This window comes from Saccostrea cucullata, unplaced genomic scaffold (genome assembly GCF_032062105.1).
Source record: "Saccostrea cucullata isolate Sc308-1 unplaced genomic scaffold, CSIRO_AGI_Scuc_v1 ctg722, whole genome shotgun sequence".
NCBI lineage: Eukaryota > Metazoa > Mollusca > Bivalvia > Ostreida > Ostreidae > Saccostrea > Saccostrea cuccullata.
In genome coordinates this window covers 75,974-101,041 of record NW_026918133.1, presented here as the reverse complement: position 1 = coordinate 101,041, position 25,068 = coordinate 75,974, and the positions used below count along the sequence as shown (strand labels likewise).

Here is a 25,068-nt window from a genome sequence, read left to right as displayed (position 1 = left end):
AGATTAAACTAGTAATAATTGACACGCACACAAAATAAATTGTATATATAGTATGCTGACGAATAAAAAAGAAATTAAACTTTAAACTTGATTTTGTTCCTAAATCTTTCTATATATGTATTTGTTGTTTGGATGAAAGAATTCGGAATATATAAATAAAAAATGTTTTTGTTTTGTGTTTTTTTTAAGTAAGTAAGTAAATATTTTATTATAGTGACATGTGTATAGATAACACATAGATACAATATAAACGTATATACATTACACCCGGCCCATTGGACATATATATCACTTTAATATATGTACAGTATTACTATAATCATTTAAAGATAGCGCGCATGATGAACATTACTTTGATTGATATAAATATTTTTGTCTTAGTGAAAAACATAAAGTTTAGAACAGCGCCATTATTAATTATGCAGTTGGGATGGGGAGGAATAACAAATTATATTTAAGGATATCCGATCCTCAGCCATGAAGGATAACTCCAAAAATTGATATTTAATTTGAAATATATCAAAATGAACCTTGAAAATGAAATTTTTTCATGCAACAATTTTCATTTAATTCATCTTTATAAGATTCAAGGTTTTTGGAAGTCTTAGAAAAGGTCTTTAAAAATGTCTTTAAAAAGTTTACATTTGTACCCTATAAAAATTACTACAGTTTTAGAGAGATAAGATTTTCTTGAATCCAGCCTTAGATACTGATGCTTATTAGCATTATATGAAATAAGAAGTGATTTGTGGTGTCTTGCAATGAAAGCAAAAGCCTTTTTCACTATGTATTGTAGAATACATGCCGGAAATAGAAGACAAAAAATATCAAATAAGTATAAAAATCATGACAATTTCTCTGAATGCCTGGATACCTATCGTTTTTTTATATTAAAATATATTTGTTGATCAATTTGCAATTAGAAAATGCATTGCTGATATTCCAATTCGCTTTTTCTGCAAAAATATTGGAGATTTGACAATTTTCTCTATCTAATATGATTAACTTTAATCTTTAACTTTAAGGAAATACTATGGATAAATTTACATAACTTTGTGGACTCAGAGATACTTTTATGAGTATTTTTGATTACTCTACTGCTAATTTTATAGACCCGAGGATCGGACTACCTTAAGAGCATAACGTTTCAAGAGGATAACATATATAAACGTTTACATATATTTTTTAGGAAGAAGAGGGTATACCAGAAGTGAAGCCACCCGAAACGTTAAAGAAGGAACTTCTGAAAGAAGTGGATTTTTCTGTGATAGATCACCATGCTCTGAAGGTAGGAAACCAGCAAGTTACATGTATAATGAAACATCCCATTCAATAAGTAAATAAACTCTATAGAATTAAATTCTGTGTCATCAATATATAGCTTACTATCTTGTCGTGTTGGACGATAAGACTGAATTCTTCCCCTTTCTTTTCCAGGCCTCGAACTCGCTGCTGACGGAGTCGTTCTGGGACCTTGCCAAGTATCTGTCTGACGATGACGCGTGGAATGACGATCTCGTCAAAGTTCGCGTCATTTTCCGCTGGATTGGCTCATATAACGTCAAGAAAATGAAGATCACCGAGACCCCGCCCCCTAACACTCCTCTAGAGTACTTCAGTAAAATCCAGAGCGGATTCGGCAACCACGCTCAACTCTTCTTTATCATGTGCCAGTAAGTCAAAGAAATATTTCAAAATACTACAGAGACTAAGTTCTCTAACAGATCAGGACTCGAAGCTTGTTAAAGTAAAAGCAATTTAAAGTTTTTTGTTTTACAGGTTGCTTGATATCCCTTGTGTAGTAGTGGACGGAATGACTAAAAGTAAAGTATACACGGTGGGTGACCCGATAAACCAGGAGGAAATGGCGGCGCAGTGGAACGCAGTGTACATCAAAGACGAGTGGAGACTACTCGACCTATTCTGGGCCAGAGAGTGCGTAGAGGTAGACTCCGGAAACGATGAAGAATACGACGAAAACGGAGATTTTATGTCCGTTGAAGATGCTAACAGTGAAATCGCAGATACCATATCGAAGGCTTCCTTTATCCGGTACCACCACAGCGAGGAGGTGGACGAGCAGTACTTCCTGACAGATCCCAGGCAGCTCATCTGGACCCACTTTCCTTTCGACTCCAAATGGCAGCTGATGAAGACGCCGATGTCTGAGAAGGACTGGGAGGAGCAGCTGTACGTCAGAGAACGCACCCACGAACTGGAGCTCAGCATCAAGAGGAATCTGTATGGGAAATGTATCGTAAACGCCAAAGACGGCAAGGCGGACATTATTATTTGGTTTCCAGAGCAAAGGGGGAAATTTTATGAATTCAAGCATTCATTTAAGCGAACAAATGTATCGGAAGGCAGAAGGCCTATTGATAGGCTTCTAAACAGGTTTACTATCTTCGATCAAGTCCACGACCGGATCCACTTTAAATGCATGCTTCCTGTATCAGGCAGTTACTACCTGGATTTTTATGGACGAGATAAAAACATAAAGGACCTCTCTGAATTTGACTTATTATGTACCTACGTCATAGTCAGCACCACCCCAGACAAAGAGCCGGAACCACTCCCAGACTACCCTCGTATAGGATGGGGAGAGTGCGCACGCTCGAGAAAGCTGAAACTACTTCCGATTACACACAAGGAAGCCTTCATCACGACAGAAGATGGGATCCTGGACATCAGGATGCAAGGCAGTGACAAAATTAGACTTAAGTTAAAACTGAAGAGTACGATAGCCGACGAGGCTAACCTTGTTAAGTACACCATGATGCATTGGCACGCCGGGGAATACCTAATACAGACCCGCCTTCCTAAGCCTGGTAAATACGCTCTTAAGTTATATGGCTTTATGGAACCTAACGCCACAGAAATGGTCAATGTTTATAACTACATGATAACGTGTACAGGCCGCAGTGTCAAAAACTATCCCTTCCCTTGCTTTGCACAAGATAAGCTGGGTGAGGACCCTAACGCCTACAAAATATGGGTGCGTGGATTCCAGACAGAGACAAGCTTCATAGAGGCCAGAGAAGGGCACACAAAATTAGAATTCGAAGCCAAAGATGGTGTCCTGCTTCTAACTGAACTTAACACAAATAATCCTTTTGCAGCAGAGCGCATGCGTGTTGTACCAAAGGAGGAGAGAAATCATCAGTGTTACTACTTAGATCTTCCGGTTGAAGGGGAGTACTCATTCAATCTGTTTGCTTATAGGAAAAGCAACAGCCAGAAAATACACAACGCATTCACTTATCTTGTTCACTCATCAGGACGACCTATAGAAAAGGGTCAAGCTAAAGGAAACACTAGCAGAAATTTCTGGAGAGACTGTAATGAGATAACAACAGACACGATAGAAACAACCGATGACGAAGTCATTCTTCCGGTACCAAGAAACTTGGATAATCTGATTGCATTTCTCAGCAAGCGGAAGTCGGAGGAGCCACCTAGCGCCAAATCTGTCGAGCGTTTTACAGAGAAAGAAATCGAGCTGTATAGGGTCAAGGTCCCGGATGTTGGGGAGTATGTCTTCACTATTTATGAAAAGAAGGATGCTGGTTTTGTGAAGAGCAGGGCCAGATACATAATCCGGAAGGTGGTGGATGATGAAGACGAAGAGAAGGACGACCAGGACTTCTTGGAGGTTCTGAGCATCATCCGTGACGAGCGGAGGAAGGAAGGGAAGAGCGTGACGGAGGCGGACAGACACCTCAACAGTAACCGGAAGATCAAGCTGGAGCAACCGAAAGGTAGGACAACACACATAAACTGGAAATATACCTAGTCACGATGCACGCATCTCAGTACCACAACGTACTACTAGTATACATTAATTTTCTTTATTCCTTTAAATGTTATTTTCGCTAAAATGACCTCAACATTTATTTTACAAACCCTTTTCCGTCATTCTTGATTACCAGCGATAGCCAGACATTGTCATTAAACTTCTGTCTTTAGAATTTAAAAAATATATATAAGCTGGTCGTCTTCTCCTCAAATAATCTTACATGTATGTGATGAAAATCTCTCCATTTGTTCTGTTGGTTGAGATTTGTATTAGGGATCTATCTCTAATGACCGTTATTCATCTTGTGTATTTTAAAAATCTACCTGAGAATATTAAGTTAACGAGGCAAGCGAGGACGCCTGTGCCAGAAGTTGAAAGGTAAACACTTCCCCGGGAGTAAATTGCTACAAAGTAAACTATTTAAAGTACTTCGTTCTTTTTTCTAATTTGAAATAACACGTTCCACGTTCTTCTGCTTTCAATACAAATCAAGAAAACACGGAGGTACAATAATCAATACCTCGGATCAATGTTTTTGTTTTGTAGTCAGTGAAAGAATAGCGCTTTCTCAGAGGCTGAAATCCGCCATTAATTCCCGGAGACCGGTACAGTTGAGGAGGGCGCTTGACGAGTACAAATACCTTAAGCCGAGTCAGACAGACGATTTACTGGTGGACGGTTCACGGCTCCTCCGGAAGCTCGAGGCACAGGAAGGTAAGGATTGTTTGTTATACCACCTTAAAGACCGTTATATAGCATGGGGGAGGGGGTGTAAACAAAAATTAAAAATTGATTAACGTATTAATGTCATTAAATTCGTATAATATTTAATATCATTATCATGATAATGTGTAGAATTTAGTTTATTGTTTAACAACCTGGTATTAAATATGATAACAAATTAATGCTAATGTGTTGTTAGTAACATGATTTTTAAGAATATGAAAACATGGTTTTTGTGAGGATAGAAAATATAGAAGTTTACTTTGAATATCACAAGTAATTAATTCTGTAGTTTAAGAGTGGAATTTAATAGGTTTGTCAACACTTACAGCCCCAGATTTTTCGTAAAATTCCCTGGGTGTTTTAATAATTATTCGTAACCTGATCCCGTTTTATTTTTTCCTTTAAAAGGATTTCATTCTTTTAAATATGTTTGATCACAAATTTCTTTTTTTTTTATTTTGGATAATCTTGAACAGCTTTAATTAACAGGTTTGATTAGGGCCTACGAAGACCAAAACTTAGAGGACCTCGAGAGGGCAATAGTAAAGGCCCGCACTATAAATGATCCGTCTATGAAACAACCCCTGGCCTTGGCCTCACGATTACGGGATCGTCTTGCTGCTAAAAATAACCTCAGAGACATGATGCTGAACGCAGACATCCGGACTATTTACGAGCTCCGGAAGCTAGTTCATCCACCAGATGGCGTTCATCAAGCTATAAAGGCGGCGTTGATTCTGCTGGACTCCCCACGTCAGGAAGTCGAGGTACAGTATGTAAATGCCATCATTAATTACAGGGGGAAGGGAACTCCCACTTTTCTCTCAGAATAGTCTCTGTTGTAAAAACTTGTATCAAAATGCTGGTTGCCCCCACATTTTTATTGCTGTTTAATGTCAAAGACTGGAAAATTCCAGCATTTAAAAATAAATTTTAAAAATGTCGAACCCCAACCCTTTTGAAATCGGAAGTTGAGTATGGAAAGTTAACATTTTCTTGTTATTTTCGTAGGTCCCCTACCCTCTTCAATTTTTTGCTATGGGTCTAGTACGTGGCATTACACAAAAACAAGTTTGATTTTAAAAACAAATGTTTCAATCATTGTTTTGAATATTTAAATGCAAATATTGTGAATTGAACAATCAGATAAAAACAAGCTCAAACAACTTTTTAGCTCACCTGAGTTGAAAGCTCAAGTGAGCTTTTCTGATCACATTTTGACTGTAGTCCTTCCGTCTCTCTGTCTGTCTGTAAACATTTGATATTTTCGACTTCTTCCCCAGAGCCACAGGACCAATTTCAACCAAACTTGCCATGAAACATTCTTGGTTAAAGGGGATTCAAGTTTAAGAATTAGTGAAAAATTGCTGGTATCTTTAACAAATTTTCTTCTCAAGAACCACTTGGCCAGGAAAGATGAAATTTATGTGGAAACATCCTCAGGTAATGTATATTTCAGTTTATTCAAATTATGACCCCCGAGGGTAGGGTGGGGTCACAATGTAGGATCAAATATTTACATAGGAATATATATGAAAAACTTCCAAAATGTTCTCAAGAACAGCAAAACTGTGATTGGTTATATTTACATGTATATGGAAGCATCCCCCGGTAGTGTAGATGGGCAATCAAACTTTTACCAACGAATAAATAGGGAAGAAATCTTCTGTTTGGGCACAGCAAAACCATTTGTTATATGGAAGCATCATCAGGTAGGTTTATATTCAATTCCCCCTCTCCCTCCATGTAAACTTTTTAATAATGAACTGATTTTTGTGTTTTTCCCCTAGCCAGTGTGCTCAGGTGAGCTATGTGGCCCATGGGCCTCTTGTTTTCGAATAGGAGGGGAAGCCAGAATGACTCTGAAGCATAAGAAATGCCGGGGAAAAATATGCCAAGGCAAAATATACCATGGGCCACATCGCTCACCTGAGTAGCTTTGACCATGCTGCTATTTACCGAATTCCCTCCTTGTAATATATATTGTGACCAAACCCTACCACATGGGTCATAATTTGGACAATTTAAAATCTACACTACACACGGATGCTTCCACTTAAGTTCCAGCTTTTCTGGCCCAGTAGTTCCTGTGAAGAAGATTTTTTTCTATATATTTCAATTTAAAAATGGTATTCCCTATTGTGGCCTCGCCCTACCCCCGGGGTCAAGATTTGAACAATTTAGAATTTGAACTACCCCAGAATGCTTCCACATAAGATTCAGATTTTCTTGCCCAGTGGTTCTAAGAAGATTTTTGAAGTTCCTTCCAATATATTTCTATGTAAAACTTGGCTTCCTTACTGTGGCCCTGCCTTACCCCCGAGTTCATGATTTGAACAATTTAGAATCTACACTACCCCAGGATGCTTTCAACTAAGTTTCAGCTTTTCTGGCCCAGTGGTTCTTGAAAAGAAGATTTTTAAAGTTTTTTCTATGTATTTCTGTTAAACTTTGATTCCCTATTGTGGCCCTGCCCTACCCCCGGGGGGGGGGGGGCATGATTTGAACAATTTAGAATCTACACTACCTTAGGATGATTCCACACAAGTTTCAGCTTTTCTTGCCCAGTGGTTCTTGCACACTACTGGACGAAAAAAAGAGCTGAGAATCCCAAATTTTACTGATAATGTTTGATAATTACTGACGGTGCTGTTCTTGCTGATAATTACTGATATTTACTGTTATTATTACTGTTGTTGCTGATAATTTTAGTTGTTTCTGATAAATACTGATAATTACTGTCATCTTTACTGTTGAGTCTGATAAATACTGATAAATACTGTTGATATGCTGTCGATGCTGAGATTTACTGATAGTTACAGGTGGTCATTGTTTTTAACATGGGAATTGGGTTAAAATAAAACTCAGGGCTATAAAAACCTTTAATTATTACTTTCTTTTACTTGAATTATCATGACAGAATTTTCATATTTCTGCCTGTGACAGAATCATTTCACTATGCTGAATTCAATTACTATACATTACGTTTGTGAAAATTTTGACAATAATCAAATAAAAAATTATAAAATAGAATGAATATACAGAAACAGAATTAATAGAATGATTTTAACTGCAGAAAAATAAATGGAATTTTATTTTTGCATAAGATCTTATTGATAAATAAACAAACTGTAAATAAAAAGAAACTTTTGCTTTCTTTAAAAAAGACCCATTGCCGCCTTTCCCCACTCCAAGAAATTAAGTAGGGAGGTCTGTGATCTTCTTTTTTCAATAATAAGAAAAAGTTCTTAATGGATGGAAAAAAAAATCGGGATAAAGAAAGTTTCTTGCAGTTTAGAAAAGCTGTTCTCAAAAAACAATTTTTATCTGGTAAATGTTCAGTTTTCTGGTCTCTTTTTTGTCGAAATATTTGAAAATTTGGTCGAAAATGAGAAATTTTATCCTTTTCAGAAATTAATTAAGAGATGAAAACAGGATTGAATATGTTCAATCTGTAGGCACTGATTTGAATTTATTTAATTAATATTCATTTCTTTATTATTTATTTATGTATTTGTTTATTCTAACGTAATGTAGGCGTTTGTAGATCGTCTCAGATTTAAATAGTACATGTACAAGTACACGGTATATGCAAGTGCAACCGGCAAATGGTTCTGATTAAAAATTAGAGGTCAGGAATCCCTAGTGCAAAGGTATAATTACGTGTTTAGTTTGTCTCTTAAAATTTCATGACACAAATTATTTTTTTTATTTCATAAGTTTTGAAATCTCATTATTTTTTTTTAATTTGATTTGATGGAATGGAAAATAAGAACTGAATTTTAATTTAATATTGAAATAAAGATTATGATCAAATTGATTGATTTTAATTTTGCATGGCAAAAAGTTGAAAGGAAAACACTTTTAAATTGATTTCCATTGATCAAAGAATCGATGATCAACCTGTGATTTGGCTGTGTTGTATACATGTCTCTGGCCCCGGGGTAGAACGGGGTACAACTTGTAAATTCCATGTGAATTGTAGTGGTCAGCAGGTGTTATTAATAAACAAACCACCTACACTGTGCATGTACTTGCTACTTTGGAAAAATCTTAAAGTTTAAGGACGCACGAAAAAAAAATCTGTAGTATTGAATTTGTTGACGAATAAAGTTGAATGAAAAAATATTTAGAATAGAACACTGCGGTTACTAAAATACTAAAAAAAAAAAAAAGAAGATATATACATGTATATCATGTACATACTACAGACTTACTTTAATAATTATTTTAATTTACACAGTTCTTTCTTTCTTCAGGATTTAATTTCATTCGTTATATTTTTACGCATATTTCATCAGATAAAATAATACGGAGACTATAATTTGACTTCACCTTTTAATTAAAAAAATGTGCAAAATATACCTTATAAACAGTGATAAATATAAAAAGAAAAATTGTTTAGTGAAAGCACTTTTTTGAAATAATATTGGCATTAACTGTTCAGAATTCAGGCGCAGAGAAACTCCACTTCGCTTAATCCGAGAAAAAAATCTTTAAATTTATGGATTTTGAATGTCAGAAAAATATGACATTGTTTATCGCACTCATCAATAAATGTTACTATTAGTTCTGAATTTTGTATTATTCATCGATTCTCTAAAATAATTTTATTCATGCATATAAAAATATTCGATAAGTAATTATAACATGTATATATGACTTATAAAACATAACATGCACAACTAAAGAACAGACCTTGCCCTATCGACTATCACTTAAAAGTTAAAGTAGTTCATCCCTCCTTTTTGTGTTACAATCAAGTAAAATCATATAAATAAGCACCCAGCCTGTACTGTTCGTTTATACAAAGGTCTCGGGAAAAAATGGAATGAAAAAAAATAATCTCTGCCAAAATTATTTCTAATTTTACAAAATGCATGCCGTACGATATCCCTTATGGCCGAGTGTACTAATAATTGACTCGATTCTAAAACGAAAGTAGAAATTTTACATGTGGTTGACATGTGTGTTCCAGAACAACAAGCAAGATTGCATTACTGGAAAAAGTATCTTTAAGTTTTGATCTATTTATTTTGTTTTTTAAATGACTATAACATGTTAAAGGAGTGGCGCATACTATTACAAGCCATATGTCGTAGATTTAAAGCAGATATCTGTACAATGAAAAAAGAATTAAACAAGAGGCCCAGGGGCCACAGCGCTCACCTGAGCACATCAGCTCGGAAAAAACACATATCAGATCAGAACTGAAAGTTTACTGGGGGGGGGGGGGGGGGGCTTGAATTTTAACCACCAAGGGGATCATAATTTGAACGAACTAGAATCTACATTACCTGAGGATGATTTCATATAAATATTACTAATCCTGGCTTTGAAGTACTTGAAAAGAAGATTTAAAAAGGTTTCCCTATATATTTCTATGTAAAACTGTGGTCGGCCATTTTTGCTACACCCTTACCCCGGGTCATGACTTGAACAAACTTCAATCTACACTACCTGAGGATAATTTCACATGAGTTTCATCTTTCCTGTTTCAATGGTTCTTGAGAAGAAGATTTTTTAAAGATTTTTCCTATATATTCCTATGTAAAACTTTAGCCCAGTGGTTGTAGAGAAGTTAAAAATGTAAAAACTTTCCAGACAAACAGATGGACGACAGACGTAATGTGATAAGGAAACCAGAAAAGCTCAAATGAGCTAAAAATGTAGGATTCACAAGTATTTTAAAGGATCATCATGGTTACAGTATTTAAAAAGTTTTTTAAAGCAATTTTTGGAGAAGCTGAAAATGTATGACATATATATGTATCCATTATTGAAAAAAACTGAACATTTCAGAGAACAGTATGATTGAAAATAATTAATCAAGGTGTTTTAAGTAGCAAAATAAAGGTAGTAAACTTTTATAGCTAAATCAGTCGCAGAACTTAATCAATTTTAAGATGCACAACCTTTTCAAATCTTATAATTATTGTTTTAAAATATTTATATAATCAGTTCTGATTCAAGGGAGAACAAGAGATACAACCAACATGCTCATTGTTTTATGTTATTTTTAGTAATTTGTTTGTTTATTGTGAAAACATCTCTCTCTGGAATTTTTCCCTTATATGGAGACACCGCCACTTAAAAATAATGAAGACAAGATGTGTTTGTTAAACACTGATGCCCATGTATGGCAGCTTATGGCGAAGGTTGAAGTTTCTCAAATGTATGGCAAACTCAAAGGTCAAGGTCAAAGGGTTAAAATTGTTGGTATCAAAGTCTTGTCACAAGGAATACACATGTGAAATAAGAAATCCCTGGTACTTCCTGTTCAAAAGTTAATTGCCAAGGTTAAAGTTTTTTTTAAGTGGGTCAAACTCTAGGGTCAAGGTCAAACATATTTATACCTGTTAAAAGTTCACAATGAATACATATGTTAAGCATGAAAGCCCTAGCACCTACTGATCAAATTTTAAGCCAAATTACTGATCAAATTTCTTCAGACAAACAGACAGACATTATTAATTAATACAAGAAGCAAAATTTGTATATAGTCGAATGGGGAAAAAATCTATTTTGGTGTCACAAGATCAATTGTAATTTCACGGGCAGGGAGTGGCTAGGGAGAGTGGACCCCCGCCCCCTGGAATTTGCTTTGTTATTCAAATAAGACTATATACTGAAGCAAAAAAAATAACTTTGGACATTATCCCCCTTATAAAATATTGACCCTACGACACCACTATCATTGATTTTATTTTGTTTTCATTTTTTTTTTCTTTGCTTGTGAGGAAATTCTGGGCTAGCATTTTTATGACTGAGGTGTGAACCCCCCTCCCTCTCCTGAAAAAAATCTGGATCTGCACCAGTAAGTGAGTAACTGAATGTCACATGGACAACGGGAGATAACTTCACAATGTGAAATTTGACTACTGTGCCATGCAGTGATCTTTGAACTTCAACCTAACCTTTCGGTTTATTTTACCAAAATCTATACTTAAACTTGTACTTACCGACTGTCACAAGTCTTGTCAATTTCATGAAATATAATCCAATTATAACACAAAATGAATATTTTCCATACACATCTGCACCATGTACATGCTATGTAAACCTTGGATGATTCCGTTCAGTACGAATCAGCCGAGGTGTGCCCAGTGAAGCTTAATCTAAAAATATGTTATGGGTGACGCAACCCAATGCGATGTAGAAATTTTCCAAAAGGTGTTTACATGTAAACATGACTGTAAAGTTTAAGAACAAATTTTAATACATTAATTCATAACAAACTATGTTTTTACATAACTTTTCCATCTACATGTGTAGCCTATTTAAAAAAAAAAAGTACGTTTCGTGAGATCGAGGACACGTGTATATGTGTGGTGTTTGGGGGAGGGGGGCATTATTTAATTTAAAAAGGTTCCAATTATGATCAAAACATTTTTTAAAATCTAATTCACACCATTAATTAGATTCTGTTTTTCAAGCACATGGGCGTCAGAGCCAAGGGGGGGGGGGGGGCTAGGGGGCTTTAAACCCCCCTTTTTTTTGCAAAGATAGACATTTTCTATGTATTGAAAATTGGGGTTTACCTTTTTTGTTGGTTTAGCCCCCCCCCCCACACTTTCAATTTCCTTCCGATGCCTATGAAGTATGTAAGCCCAATATGTACGGGTGTGTCTTTAGAGGCAAATACATTAGTGCGGGTATTACTGTCTCATGACAGCATCTAGTAATTAATTTGTTGATAAAATACTTTTTTAAAAAACAAATAATCATTTTTCAGGCTATTTCAGCCCATTCCCAGGATAAAAACAATGACCACAGTAATTATCAGTAAATCTCAGCATCGACAGCACATCAACAGTATTTATCAGTATTTATCAGACTCAACAGTAAAGACGACAGTAATTATCAGTATTTATCAGAAACAACTAAAACTAGTGCTAATTGTAACGGGGACCGTTACAGATGTTCCCCAAACGCTCCCAAACTCCCTTTTGGTGCCATATTCCCTGTAAGCTTCATTAAATATGACTAACTCTATGCATTTGAGATTTTAACAACGTTTACTAATAAGTGTACCAAGTTCATTCAAATTTTAGCATTGCACGCGTGCGCATGTGAATGCATGTGCGTAATGACCATATCTTCTTGTCTACACAATCTATATATTTTAATAAACTAAATATTTAAGTATTTAATCCAAAAGTATTAAAAAATACGTTCATTCAAGTGTATTTTTGAATTTACCCATTTCACGTGCACGCACGTGCATACATGAGCATGGTGACCATACCTTCTTGTAGAAGTCCATAACATATATCTATGTTCTCAATCCCAACCCGTTTGGTTGAAAACCAAAGGAGTTATAGTTGTTTAAAGTTTCATCCAATCAGATTGCAGCGCACATACACGCACGTGTATGCATGTGCATGGTGACCATACCTTCTTGTAGAAGTCTATTATATCTATCTATGTTCCAAATCCCATCCTGTTTGGTTGAAAAGCAAGGGAGTTATAGCTATTTAAAGTTTAAGCCAATCAGATTGCAGCGCACGTGCACGCATGTGTTTTCATGATAATTGCTATATATCATGTCGTAGGATATCCCATTGCATGGCTATGTTCAAAATTTCAAAGAATTTAGTTTACAAACAAGAAAGATATTGATATATTAGTTTCAGCCAATCAAAGCGAAGCGCACGTGCATGCACGTGAGATCTTGCTATTTTGACCATGTCATATTATCTATGCTACTAATATATCATCACATTATGAATTTCAAAGCATTTCATTCAAAAATAGAAAAGTTACGGCTAATCTATTATATTGGTCATTTCACGCGTTGCACGTGCACGCTCTTGCAAGCACGTGCGCGCAAAATGACCTTTGTTCCGCAAATCTACATAACATGCCTACTGACCCTAGAAAGGTTTTACCTAAGTCGGATGTGTAGTTTACAAGATCACTCCCGGACAAAAAAGTACCCAGGAAGAAGAAGAAAAATAATAATAATAAGAAACAGAGTAAAAACAATATGTTCCCCAACTTCGTTTGGGGAACATAATTATCAGCAACAACAGTAATAATAACAGTAAATATCAGTAATGATCAGCAAGAACAGCATCGTATCAGTAATTATCAAACATTATCAGTAAAATTTGGGATTCTCAGCACTTTTTTTCGTCGAGTAGTGAATTGAGAAGAAGATTTGATAAGTTTTTTCCTATATATTTCTATGTAAAACTTTGATTCCCTATTGTGGCCCCGCCCAACCCCCGGGGTCATGATTTGAACAATTTAGAATCTACATTACCATAGGATGCTTCCACACAAGTTTCAGCTTTTCTGGCCCAGTGCTTCTTGAGCAAAGATTTTTTAATGCCCCACCCTATTTTCGTCTTTTCTTGATCATCTCCCCTTATGAAGGGGCTTGGACCTTGATTTTAACAATTTAAACTCCCCTTTACACAAGGATGCTTTGTACCAAGTTTGGTTAAAATTAGCCCAGTGGTTCAAGAGAAGTCGAAAATGTGAAAAGTTTACAGACGGACGGACGGACGACGGACAAATTTTGATCAAAAAGCTCACCTGAGCCTTCGGCTCAGGTGAGCTAAAAACGAAACAAAATCTATCCAAACTAAAGGGGTTGGGCGAGGGTCGGGCGACCCTTCTCCACTCCTCAGAATATCTCATGATATCTATAATTGTATTTGTTAATTAATCGTAAAATTTTAGGAATACTCAATTAGTCTTAAATATAGGGAGAGAAAAAAATGAGAATCATCAGCACTTATTATGCACATGCACATTTTTCAATGGATGGTACCGGTTCTGTCTCTGGTCGATCATCAAATTCTTTTTTCAGACTAGCAAGCTACATATCTGAATATTTTATTTCCTCAAGAAACAAACGAACAATCAAAATATATTTCTTATTGGCTGCAGCTGGAAAACAACTCTAAAAACGAAAATCGAAGTCGAAAATAAAAACGGAATACTTAACAAAAGCATATTATTATATAGTATTTATTTGAAATTTTCTTTCTTGTTTCAACAGAGTTGATTATTTTCATTTTGAAGGACTGGAAGAAATGTTTAGCCATGCTTGGAAACAGAAGTCAGGACGGGTTACGGTACAAGATGGCGGAACTTAATCCCACTGACGTCAGCCGGAAGAACGCTCTGGATGCTAAAGTAACAATAGAACCGTACACGGCAGAACAGCTCAGATACATCAGTCCCGGAGCAGCGGCCTTTTATCTCTGGGTATGAAATAATCAGCACTTCTTTTGAAAGATATAAACTGCTAAATTTAATGATAGAATATTTTAACTGGAAAAATTGATATAATGCCTCATGTACGATGTGGCCCCAATACAGGCTCGTTTTTTAGACAACTTGGGAAATAGGACTAGTTGTTATGTACTGTTTTATTCATATTTGTTCTACAGAGTGATCAAATAATCAAAGATGTGGAAGCCAATAGTGGAGTTCTGAAGAAAAAGCCTCCAAAACCTAAAACCCCACCACCACCCCCTCCCCGCGAACCAACACCCCCGCCGCAACCTAAGAAAAAGAAGGAACCATCAACCAAATTTGTAACTCTGGACAAACTAATGAAAGAAAAATTCCCAATGGATCCAGATCCCAACGCTAAACCGGAAAAGTCCACTCCCACACCGGCGCCAGAACCACCGAGCAATGATGATACATCGAGTTCAAACAGCTCTTACGTCACACGACATCAACAACGAACGAATTATTATGGAAAGAAAAACAGGGCATCAAGGGCAGGTAACTTTCAAAGTGACAGTCCAATTTCTAAAACTCCTGTGAATTCTATGTCGCCTGATCCGAATCAAAAGAATCCAAAGAAATCGGAGTCACCAGATCGAAGGCGACCAAGAAATAAACCGGAAAAGGAACCGAACAGTTTGCGACCACCAGATGATCCGGTCGAAAAACCGGAAAAAACAAATAAACCAAAAGAAAATAAAAATGTGCCAAATAAAAGTATACCATCGAAAAACGCACCAAGTAACGAAAATCCGATCAAAAATCCACGTGATGCTAGTCCCGGAAAAGCTGGGGGACCAAACAGGGACAATAAACGAAACGAGTCTCCAACAAGGAGACCCGACAAAGGGGAATTAAAACGAATAGACAGCCGTGGTTATTACAAGAATTTCAAAGCACAGCAAATTCTCAATCAGAGCATGGAACCGGATATACTACAGATAAACCACGACACGGATCCGGTCGAAGATCCGTTAGAGCCTAATGATCCCAAGGGATATAACTCTATTTATCAGAAGAAGAAACACTTTAATGAATTTAAATCTCTACCCAAACAAGCAGTGTGATTATCTTGTACTCACGTTTCGTAACATGTACAGATATACAAAGGGAAACAACTCCTGTGATATCATGTTTTAGTATGAATCACTATGCCACTTGATTTTGTGAAATAATAAAATGTAAACCAAAGATGTTTTTGTGTACATGTTTATGTATACTTGTTATCATAAAACCTAGGACATCCGAGTTTATAAATATTTATCAAGATATTGTATGTAAATAAATATACATCAATAAAATAATCAAAAAAGTAAGGGACTCTTCATAAATGCCTCATCATTTATAAATGAATGCTATCTATATGCACAAAAATATTACTAAGGACGATATCCCGTTAATGAAAAAGAAACGATTATATTCTTAAGTTAGCGAAATGAATTAAAGATTCTTATTTAAAAAATGTACAATGCAGCGTATAATATAGATTTCAGTTGCTCCTCATTAGCTACATATGTACATGTAGGTATAATTGAAGTGTTCTTTGAACATCTACATGTATCATGAATATTTTAAAAAAAATCAATAGAAATGATATAGACTTGTACAACATTGAATAATTAAAAGCGAATTCATTCTGTGAACTTATTTCCTTACATGAATAATTTAATCTATTTCTGTGACCTTTAAGGCTAGATTAGGGGTAAATATATTTTACCGACTAACACTTAACACATAACTCACACTAAATGATAACTATTTAACTACTAACCTGGCATGGTCTTTCGATGCCATCTATTGTTCAATGATTATCTTAAGACTGTATTAGCCCATTTCTTTCTTTGGCGATTAATCCTTCTCTAAAACTTAAACCTAATAAGCAATATTTACATTGAACTCCAAAAGGAAAAAAAAGACTTAAATTGTCTAACTCTTTGTATTAGTTTAAAATTTAAAAAATTGACAGAATACAACAACGGCTTTAACATAGCAAGTTTAGCTTGACTGATAAAGGGCTATGGAAGAAATGTAAATCTATTATGGATGTTTTCATAGTGTGTAATAATTATAAATATTGACCTTATCTCCACCTGCCGTGTTGCCTAACAGCGGAGGTGCGGGGACCTTCTTGAATTTCACTATTTTAAGGACAAGGTGTATCAGGACATAGGTTAAGGATGGGGTCCGGGGCCTCACAAATCGATGATGAGGATGATTATATCGATGAAGAATTAGACAAACCGAAAAAACCCGAACCTAAAAAAGTAAGTTATTCATCTTATAGCGCATTTTATGCTTAGAAAAAAGTATTTAAATTTTTTTCAATTTTTTGCGCGTTCAATTACCTGATGAAAACATAAAGTTAATGAAGGTCAGAGGACACATTCCCCAAATATATGTTTTGTATTTCTTGGTATTATATGAAAAAATATTTATATTTGTCATTCTCTTCTGATTTCTATATTGTTTTTAAAATGTTTTTAAATATAAGTACACCAAAATTGGTGATGTAGAACATTCAGAGGATTACTTATAGGGATATAAGAAATATGACCCTGTGGTATCTTGTCCAAATGCCTGGTAAAGATATCCTAATTTTTTGTGAGGAATCTTGTTTAAGTACCTATTCTTCAATGACAAATTCTTAGGAAAAATTAAATATATTTGAGGAACGTGTCGTCTGACCTTAAACCGGGTAAATAAAATAAATATACTGCAACGGGCAAAACACCTCGTACAAAAATATTCAGTAAAATAAAATTTGTTTTTTTTAGATTAAAAGTCACGAATGATTATACAACATCCTTAATAAACGAGAACTAAAGAATTATTTGCTAATTGTTTGTAAACTTTTTATTGGTTAGAAAACACAGAGAAAGTCACGGAAAGGTAACCAAAATCCCGCCACTGGCGTCCCAAAGACATCTAAAGATGAACTACTGGCCGATGTAGACTTCAAGTATATCGATAACCATGCCTTTAAGGTAAGACTTCACCCCAGCTCACGTGTAGAATGCCATAAGATGGGTCATCCTCGCAAGATATATCCCTTTTGAAACTAGTTCAGGTTAGCATGTTGAAATCCTTACAATTTCAGAGGTCTTGGGACAAAATGCGACCTTTGACCCTTTTACAAATTTCATTTGATATTTTGCGGCTTTGCTTCTCTTACAAAGAAGCCAGATAGGGATTTTTATCAGTTGATATCAAATGTAAACAGTCAGTTAGCACCTTGATGCACAAGTTGTAAATGAAAGGGTTAAAAAGAAAGAAAATTGATTTGTTTGATCGATATCCCCGACAGAAGTAGCTGCAGCCAGTCCATAGAATACCTAGAATCTAATGGTTTACTCAGGGACCTAACGCATCGAGGACTTTCCGTAAAGTAAAAAAAAAATTTAACATGTAATTTAGATTAAGACAGTACATGTAAACACCCCGGCCGACCCTAAATCAGTCAGAAATAAAATATTTCCATGATATATTTAATTTATGATTTACTTACGTAAAATCACAAGACAAATTCCATGGCAATAAATCACCTCACTACAGCTTTCTTTCATGTATAAACAAGAGTCCCTTTGTGTAAATAACTTCCATTAGGTTTCCTTTTTGTTTAACATCTCTCGAAGAATTTCTCACTCGTGTTAGTTCGTGATGAATTGAACTTAACCTATTTTGCAAAGAATCTTATATTTGGACCATACATATTATAAATAGGCTCCCCATTACCTGTTGTACACCTCCTTTGTGGAACTGGCTGACTATCTAACAGATGAGGGCGCCTGGCAGGATGACCTTGTCAAGGTCAGGTCCGTGTTCCGCTGGATTACGTCATACAACCTCAAGAAAATGCAGATTGGTCCAAATCCGCCCGCGAATACTGTCTTAGAATATCTCAGCAAGATCAACTGTAACATCGGCAACCACGCCAACTTATTCTACATTCTGTGTCAGTAAGTGAAAACATAAAACAAATCTTTACATTTTCAAATCTCAAAGAAAAAAGTAATCAAAATAGATTTTTAAAAAGGTTTTAATGTTATAGATAAAACTATCAACTTCAAATACAAGTATTTGAACAAAGTTTTTTTTTAATTAAAAGAATGGTGGACGTGCCTTGTGTTATTGTTGATGGTGTTACCAAAAGTTCTGCATACAAACTCGGAGAACCACTAAACAAGAAAGCCATCAAGGCTCAGTGGAATGCCGTGTACGTCAGAGATGAATGGCGCCTCATCGATGTGTACTGGGCAACCACGTGTGTGGAAATCAACACCGGGGACACTCCGGGGGAAGTCCAAATCAGGAAATACGCCAAGACGAAGGTGGACAAGAAGACCAAGCTGGACCACAGAGAGGAGGTGGACGAGTGTTACTTTTTCACCGAGCCCTATCACCTGATATGGACCCATCTTCCGGACGACGAAAAATGGCAGCTTCTGCCTCATCCAATTAAAGAGTCGGAATTTGAGAAACTTGTGTACGTACGAGAGCGAATGCATGAACTTGAAGTGGACTTTCCCGCCAAAAAGAATAGGCGAGTGAACGTGTTTCTCAAACAAGGTATCGGACACATAGAATTAGACCTTCCTCCAAAGCGGAGTAAGTTCTTGCGGTTTAAATTCGCGTTTTATCGATCAAAAGGTTCAATGGATGATGACAAGGATATTGATGTGATGCTGAATAACTGTGTCAAAATGAATCAGACAGGGACTAACTTGTTCTTTGACTTTGATGTGCCGGTTTGTGGAACCTTTAACTTTGAAATCTATGGAAAAGATGCTAATCACAAGGATCTGCAAGAATTCGACCTTATGTGCACATACTGCATCCGAGCACCTGTTCCGGAAAGGAAACCGCTTCCGCTTCCGGATAATCCAGAAATAGGTTGGGGTCCAAATATGAAGACTCTTAAAAGTGGAATAAAGCCAGTTACTCACAAACGGTCCAAAATAATTACAGATGATGGCATTCTGGAAATAAAAATTCAAGCTCCGAGAGAATCCAATCTGACGATGGAGCTTAGGTCTGGAGTTGTTGATGATGCTGCAATTGTAAAATACGCCATTCTTAGGTGGGAGGAAGGTCATTACATCATTAACACGAGACTTCCAAAAGCTGGACATTATATCATGAAAATAAACGCCCGCAATCCTAAAAGGGGAACTGAGGTGGAGAATGTGTTGAATTACATTATAAAAAACAATGGAAAACAGGAGATTGATAATCCCTACCCGCACATTGAGAACGGTGTCTTAGGATCTACCGAGAGTGCCGAAAATCTTGGCGTTCGTGCCGTGTTCGCAGAAAACATTATAAGAGCGAAGAAAGGCAAAACGGTTGTGGAAATAGCAGCTGATGAAGAAACAAAAATCATGCACGAAGTAGACTGCACGAACGAAGAGGGAATGAACACTATGGTAGCCAAAGCATCACAGGAGGGGCAGATTCACACGTACGATTTGGGTCTACCCGTCGCAGGAGAGTACTCCCTTAACATTTACGAGAAACAACAAACTGGTGTCAATGTTTTGTATGCATTTTTAATTTTATCCACCGGAAAACCAAAGAAACCCGTCGGAAACAAGTCTGACAGGACCAAATCGCGAGGTTCATTGTCGAATAAATCAACAGTGATTGACCTGTCAGACGTGCCTGTTAGCAATAAATCAAATACAAACACGCCAAGACTGATCACCAAAACATTCCGCACAAAAGAAGTAGAGCTTTATGTTCCTGCGCCTGATGACACCGTTAACATTGTCGCCATTTTGACTCCGAAAGAAACTCCAACAAACACAATAAATGTGGCACCCCTTCGTAAAGATGGAAGTAACTGGTTTAACGTACCGCTTGCTTCTGTTGGTGAATATAAATTTGATGTCATGAAACAAAACAGCGACTCTTCCATCAGCTATATCGCCAAATATAAGATTCGTCGGCTAGACATCAACGCATCAGAGGCCAACCAACCGGAACAGCCAGCCTTTGACCCGGATGCACACTTCAAGGCACGAGGTAAGTTATGAAGTGATATGGTCATGATAGTATTAAGATGATTGTTTCTCGAAGAGGTTTTTATTCAAAAGTTTTATTTTTCTGACGACGATAAAAACTTGAGATTTTTTTGTAGCGAAAAAGAAGGAAGAAGTTACACAGAATCTGGAAGACGCCATCGAATCCCAGAGTGTTGGGAGGATAGAGAATGCGATGATTGTATACGCCGGTAACGTTAGCAACAACAACCAGGATCGTCTGCTGGAGAAGGCCGAGCAGACATTGAAGACATTGGCCGTCAGGAAAGGTAGCCATGGAGATGACTCCCCACGTGATCACTAACAATCTCTGTAGCACGTGGTTTAGTTGATGTGACCGTGTACTTTACTTTATTAACATATCACTTTCATTGTTTTTGTACATCAGTTAGAAGCACAACATCATTCTTCTTTTGTCTTTGTGATATAAGTGTACATTTTTCTCGTTGTTGTAAAAACAATATTTGCACCTTATCCATGTCTAAAGCAGAATTTTAAAATCTTTAACAAAGAATTTACATGTATTTTGAATGTGTGATTATTCATCGAAGACTCATCTTTTGTTTAACTCTTTTTAATTACTAATATAAAAGCTTATTAGTTCTTTCTAGCTCTAACGTGTAAATAACCGAATATCTAATAGTGTTAATAAAAATGTAGTTCGCTGTATTGTTTCAATAGTTTGATTTAAATGTATTTTTATTTCTTTTTTATCCATCTTTTATGCTTGCTATAATTTTTGTTTTAAGCTCACATGTGCCCAAAGATAAAGTGAGATTCCCTCATCTTTATGTAGTTTAAATGTGTGTCTGTCACCTTATATACTTAAGTGATCAAAGTTTTTCAGGAGTTTTATATTGAACTTTGAATGTAAATCCTGTGAATATAATTTTTGTTGGTACTGTAGCATCTTTTCATGTATAAAGCACTGTGAGTTTCCCTAATTTGTTTCATTTAAGAACTCTTGGGATAAACGTGGGCCAACTTTTTTTTTTATAGAAATAAAACTAAAAATATTTTTTTTTTCAATATTGAATGAAGCAGATGAAATATTAATCAGATGAACATTGTTACACATTGGTCATATTTTTTTTGTTTCTATGAATGACATAATTATGTAAATGTTTAACATTTCACGATTATACTAATTTACTAATTTATTGTCAGATATGTTAACTACCATTTCAACGACTTCATTGAAATATATGATTTAGATTTGATAAATTAATGCATGGCCTCTTACATGATTTATTAAATGTGTTTTGAGTGTGACAAACCGATGACACGTTGCAGATTTACTGGGCGCATACGAAAAGAGACACATTCCCACACTGGAGCGAATGTTAAACAGGGCACGCGCCAACAACTTCAACAATATCCTGGATTCCGAGATCGTGCTGGCTAGCCGTCTGCTGGACAGACTCAACAATCTAAAGAGTCTCCGAAAGGAAGTCATGATGAAAGACTCGAAGGCTCTGACGGAACTGAAGCGTTACGCCAATCCTCCGGCGGGGGTATACGAGGTGATGTCGTGTACGCTACTGCTGTTAGGACACCCGCCATGGGATATAGACGTATGTGACCACAGTGAATATATCTGTGCTTAATCAATCATCAATATTATTTGCAAGTTTTAAATTTTTTTTTGAAAAAAATACATTCTTTTTTCAGACATGGGCAAAATGTAGAGCAATAATAAGCCGCACCGGAAAAGATTCAATAAAATTCAAAATGGCTGATTTTGACCCACGTGACGTGCCGCTAGATGTCGCACTAGATGGCAGAGACCTAATAGATCCATTCACGGAGAAACAGATTTATGACGTCAGTCCAACGGCCGCTGCATTCCATTATTGGGTAAAATTCATTTTGTTTTACTTGCATGATCTGTAGATTTCATTAAGAAGGAGATGATATCTCGCTAAATATTATGATCAGAGGCATAGTTATTTATGTCACTGTCAGACTATATGTTTACTACATGTTCTATATGAGCTAAGCTCGGTCAATCCCATTGTCTTTCAAAATTTAGTGAAATAGTCTGAACAATTTCAACCTTTCATTTCTTGAAGTCACTTTGGCGAGATACCATTTGGAATCTTGTTCATGGTTAATTTTGGATCACGTGCACAAAACATAATGATCATATGACATCATTTATAGGTGAAAGAGCAAATTACAGAAATAAGAAATTCTGCTGGTAGTCTAGGATACACAAATTACAGAAATATGACATTCTGTATATAGTCTAGGAATCAGGTCGGGGCTCTGAGTGATTGCCAATTCTCTGCACTTGGAGATCTTGTCACAGTTTGACGTCACATTGTCTGAAATTTCAAGAATTGCGTCATTTCCTTATACATGTACACTTCACACAAGTGATTGCTCACATGTAAAAAAGTTAACGTATTTCTGTATCATATGTTCAGAGGTCTCACAAAACTCTTCACATTTTCCACCATCACTTTTGTTGATATAAATGTTCAAACATCTGCAAGTTAATTTGGCCGTTTCACGATTAATCTTCTTTTTTTTTTGTATCTGAGGATTTAGAATTCTTTACAAATCAATAATTACATAAATTGAAAGTCACTGAAGGTAAATCTCGTATTCATTACAGGACACTCGTCAGCTAACGGAGGTCGAGACCACGGCTGTATCTTTAGGAGGAAAGAATTTCGCGCCAGACGAGGTGCAGGAACTCGAGACTATCGCGGAGAGCGAGAACTCTGAATTAAACGGTACAGACGTGTTACCTCTGACTGAGGAAAACCTCAATCAGTTTGATAATACCTCCAAACAAAATGGACATGTTCAATTCGACCCAAGTCCTTCTCCAAAAACAAACGGGCATGGCCCGCCTCCAACCTCAAATAACATCAGCGACACACACTCACGGAAACCTAGCACAGCATCACGCCCCCTATCGGACAGAACCGTCTTATCCAATGGAAACTCTAGGCCCTCACCCCTCCCTCCTATCACGCCCAGGGGTATCTACACAAACGGATCTCCAGCGTCGTCAAACGCCTCCTTAACACCACGGGGGCAAAAAATATTCAACTATAGGACCTCCAGGAAGAGCGGCTTTGTAAATCTGAGGAAACTCGGAATTATTCCTGATTGGAAAGGCTGAGGTCAAGGGAGGGAACTCTGTATATATCATTTCAAATTGCCATCGATTTATTGATTCACATTGATACGTTGTATATAAATTAATCATGATGGTACGCTTTTCTTCTCTATACTCGAAATAGCTAACGTCCTATTATGGACATATGCAAAAATTATCACTGGATTGTTAAACGCTCATTGATAAAATGTTAACTTGTATAAAGTTGTTTATAAATGCCATGATTACTTCTTCATCACTTGTTCATCAATTTAAAAAATGTATATAACAGTGGTTCAATTTGATGTTTCATTCTGGTGGCATATTTCTTGCACCACTTGTGAAATATTTATGTTTCACAAGTAAGATATCTATTTCTCAACTGTCAGATAATTATGTCAGTTTGTCAGATAATATCATAACGACCAGGAGCTCGGTATCTTGTTACCATGGTGTACACATCTCACAAATCGACAAAGTTCTCAGACAGTAATGTCGACATCGTTATACAACCAGTCGACATAATTTTTTGACAAGTGGAATTGTCAGATATTGCATGAATATGTCGAATTGTCAGATTATGATGTTGACTTTTTACTTCTCAGATAATATATCGAACGCTCGGATATTTTATGTTGATTTGTCCGAAATATATTGGCTTGTTAGTTATGTTGTCAAGTGATGGCCTAAACTGGGCATGGACATACTGAGTATTTTTAAGTTCATTTTTTTGAGACGTGAATATTTCGAGACATGTTAACAAAAAAGTCTGACAAACCCTTAAATTATTTATCTTTCAACAAAACATCTGACAAGTTGGCATAATTATTTGACAAGTGAGGGGCAGCAATAAGCCACCATATACTATTTTTTTCTGCCAAATACATGGCTATAACCTACAAACTTTGAACGCCTTGAAATATATATGAAATATGCAACATGTACTGTAGGGAACAGTTTGCGAGATTACTCTTTTCTCGACGTAGGGCAAAGCAGGACACTGACAACATGCAGATTAGTTTTTCAGTTGTTTGTTTTTTGTTTTTGTTTTTTTGTTTTTTTTTTATATGACTCGTGCCGGTTTGATTTTTTTTTTTAAAGATTGAAATTTGCATTTCATAAAATAAATGAAATGTAGCGTGATA

At 36.2% G+C, this 25,068-nt stretch overlaps 2 protein-coding genes across 2 annotated transcripts; both read left to right on the top strand.

The window, feature by feature from the left end:
* Positions 1-1,485: 1,485 nt before the first annotated feature.
* On the top strand, positions 1,486-15,925 carry LOC134253171 (uncharacterized). The gene is made up of 6 exons (XM_062735716.1): positions 1,486-1,673; positions 1,780-3,758; positions 4,343-4,510; positions 5,012-5,289; positions 14,558-14,743; positions 14,929-15,925. The coding sequence occupies exons 1-6, from the start codon at positions 1,570-1,572 to the stop codon at positions 15,838-15,840; spliced, it is 3,627 nt and encodes a 1,208-aa protein (XP_062591700.1). The 5' UTR covers positions 1,486-1,569; the 3' UTR covers positions 15,841-15,925.
* Positions 15,926-16,823: 898 nt separating this feature from the next.
* Positions 16,824-23,947, top strand: LOC134253073 (uncharacterized). The gene is made up of 8 exons (XM_062735618.1): positions 16,824-17,037; positions 17,638-17,757; positions 18,494-18,729; positions 18,879-20,794; positions 20,910-21,080; positions 22,105-22,385; positions 22,483-22,668; positions 23,432-23,947. The coding sequence occupies exons 1-8, from the start codon at positions 16,951-16,953 to the stop codon at positions 23,945-23,947; spliced, it is 3,513 nt and encodes a 1,170-aa protein (XP_062591602.1). The 5' UTR covers positions 16,824-16,950.
* The last annotated feature ends 1,121 nt before the right edge of the window (positions 23,948-25,068 follow it).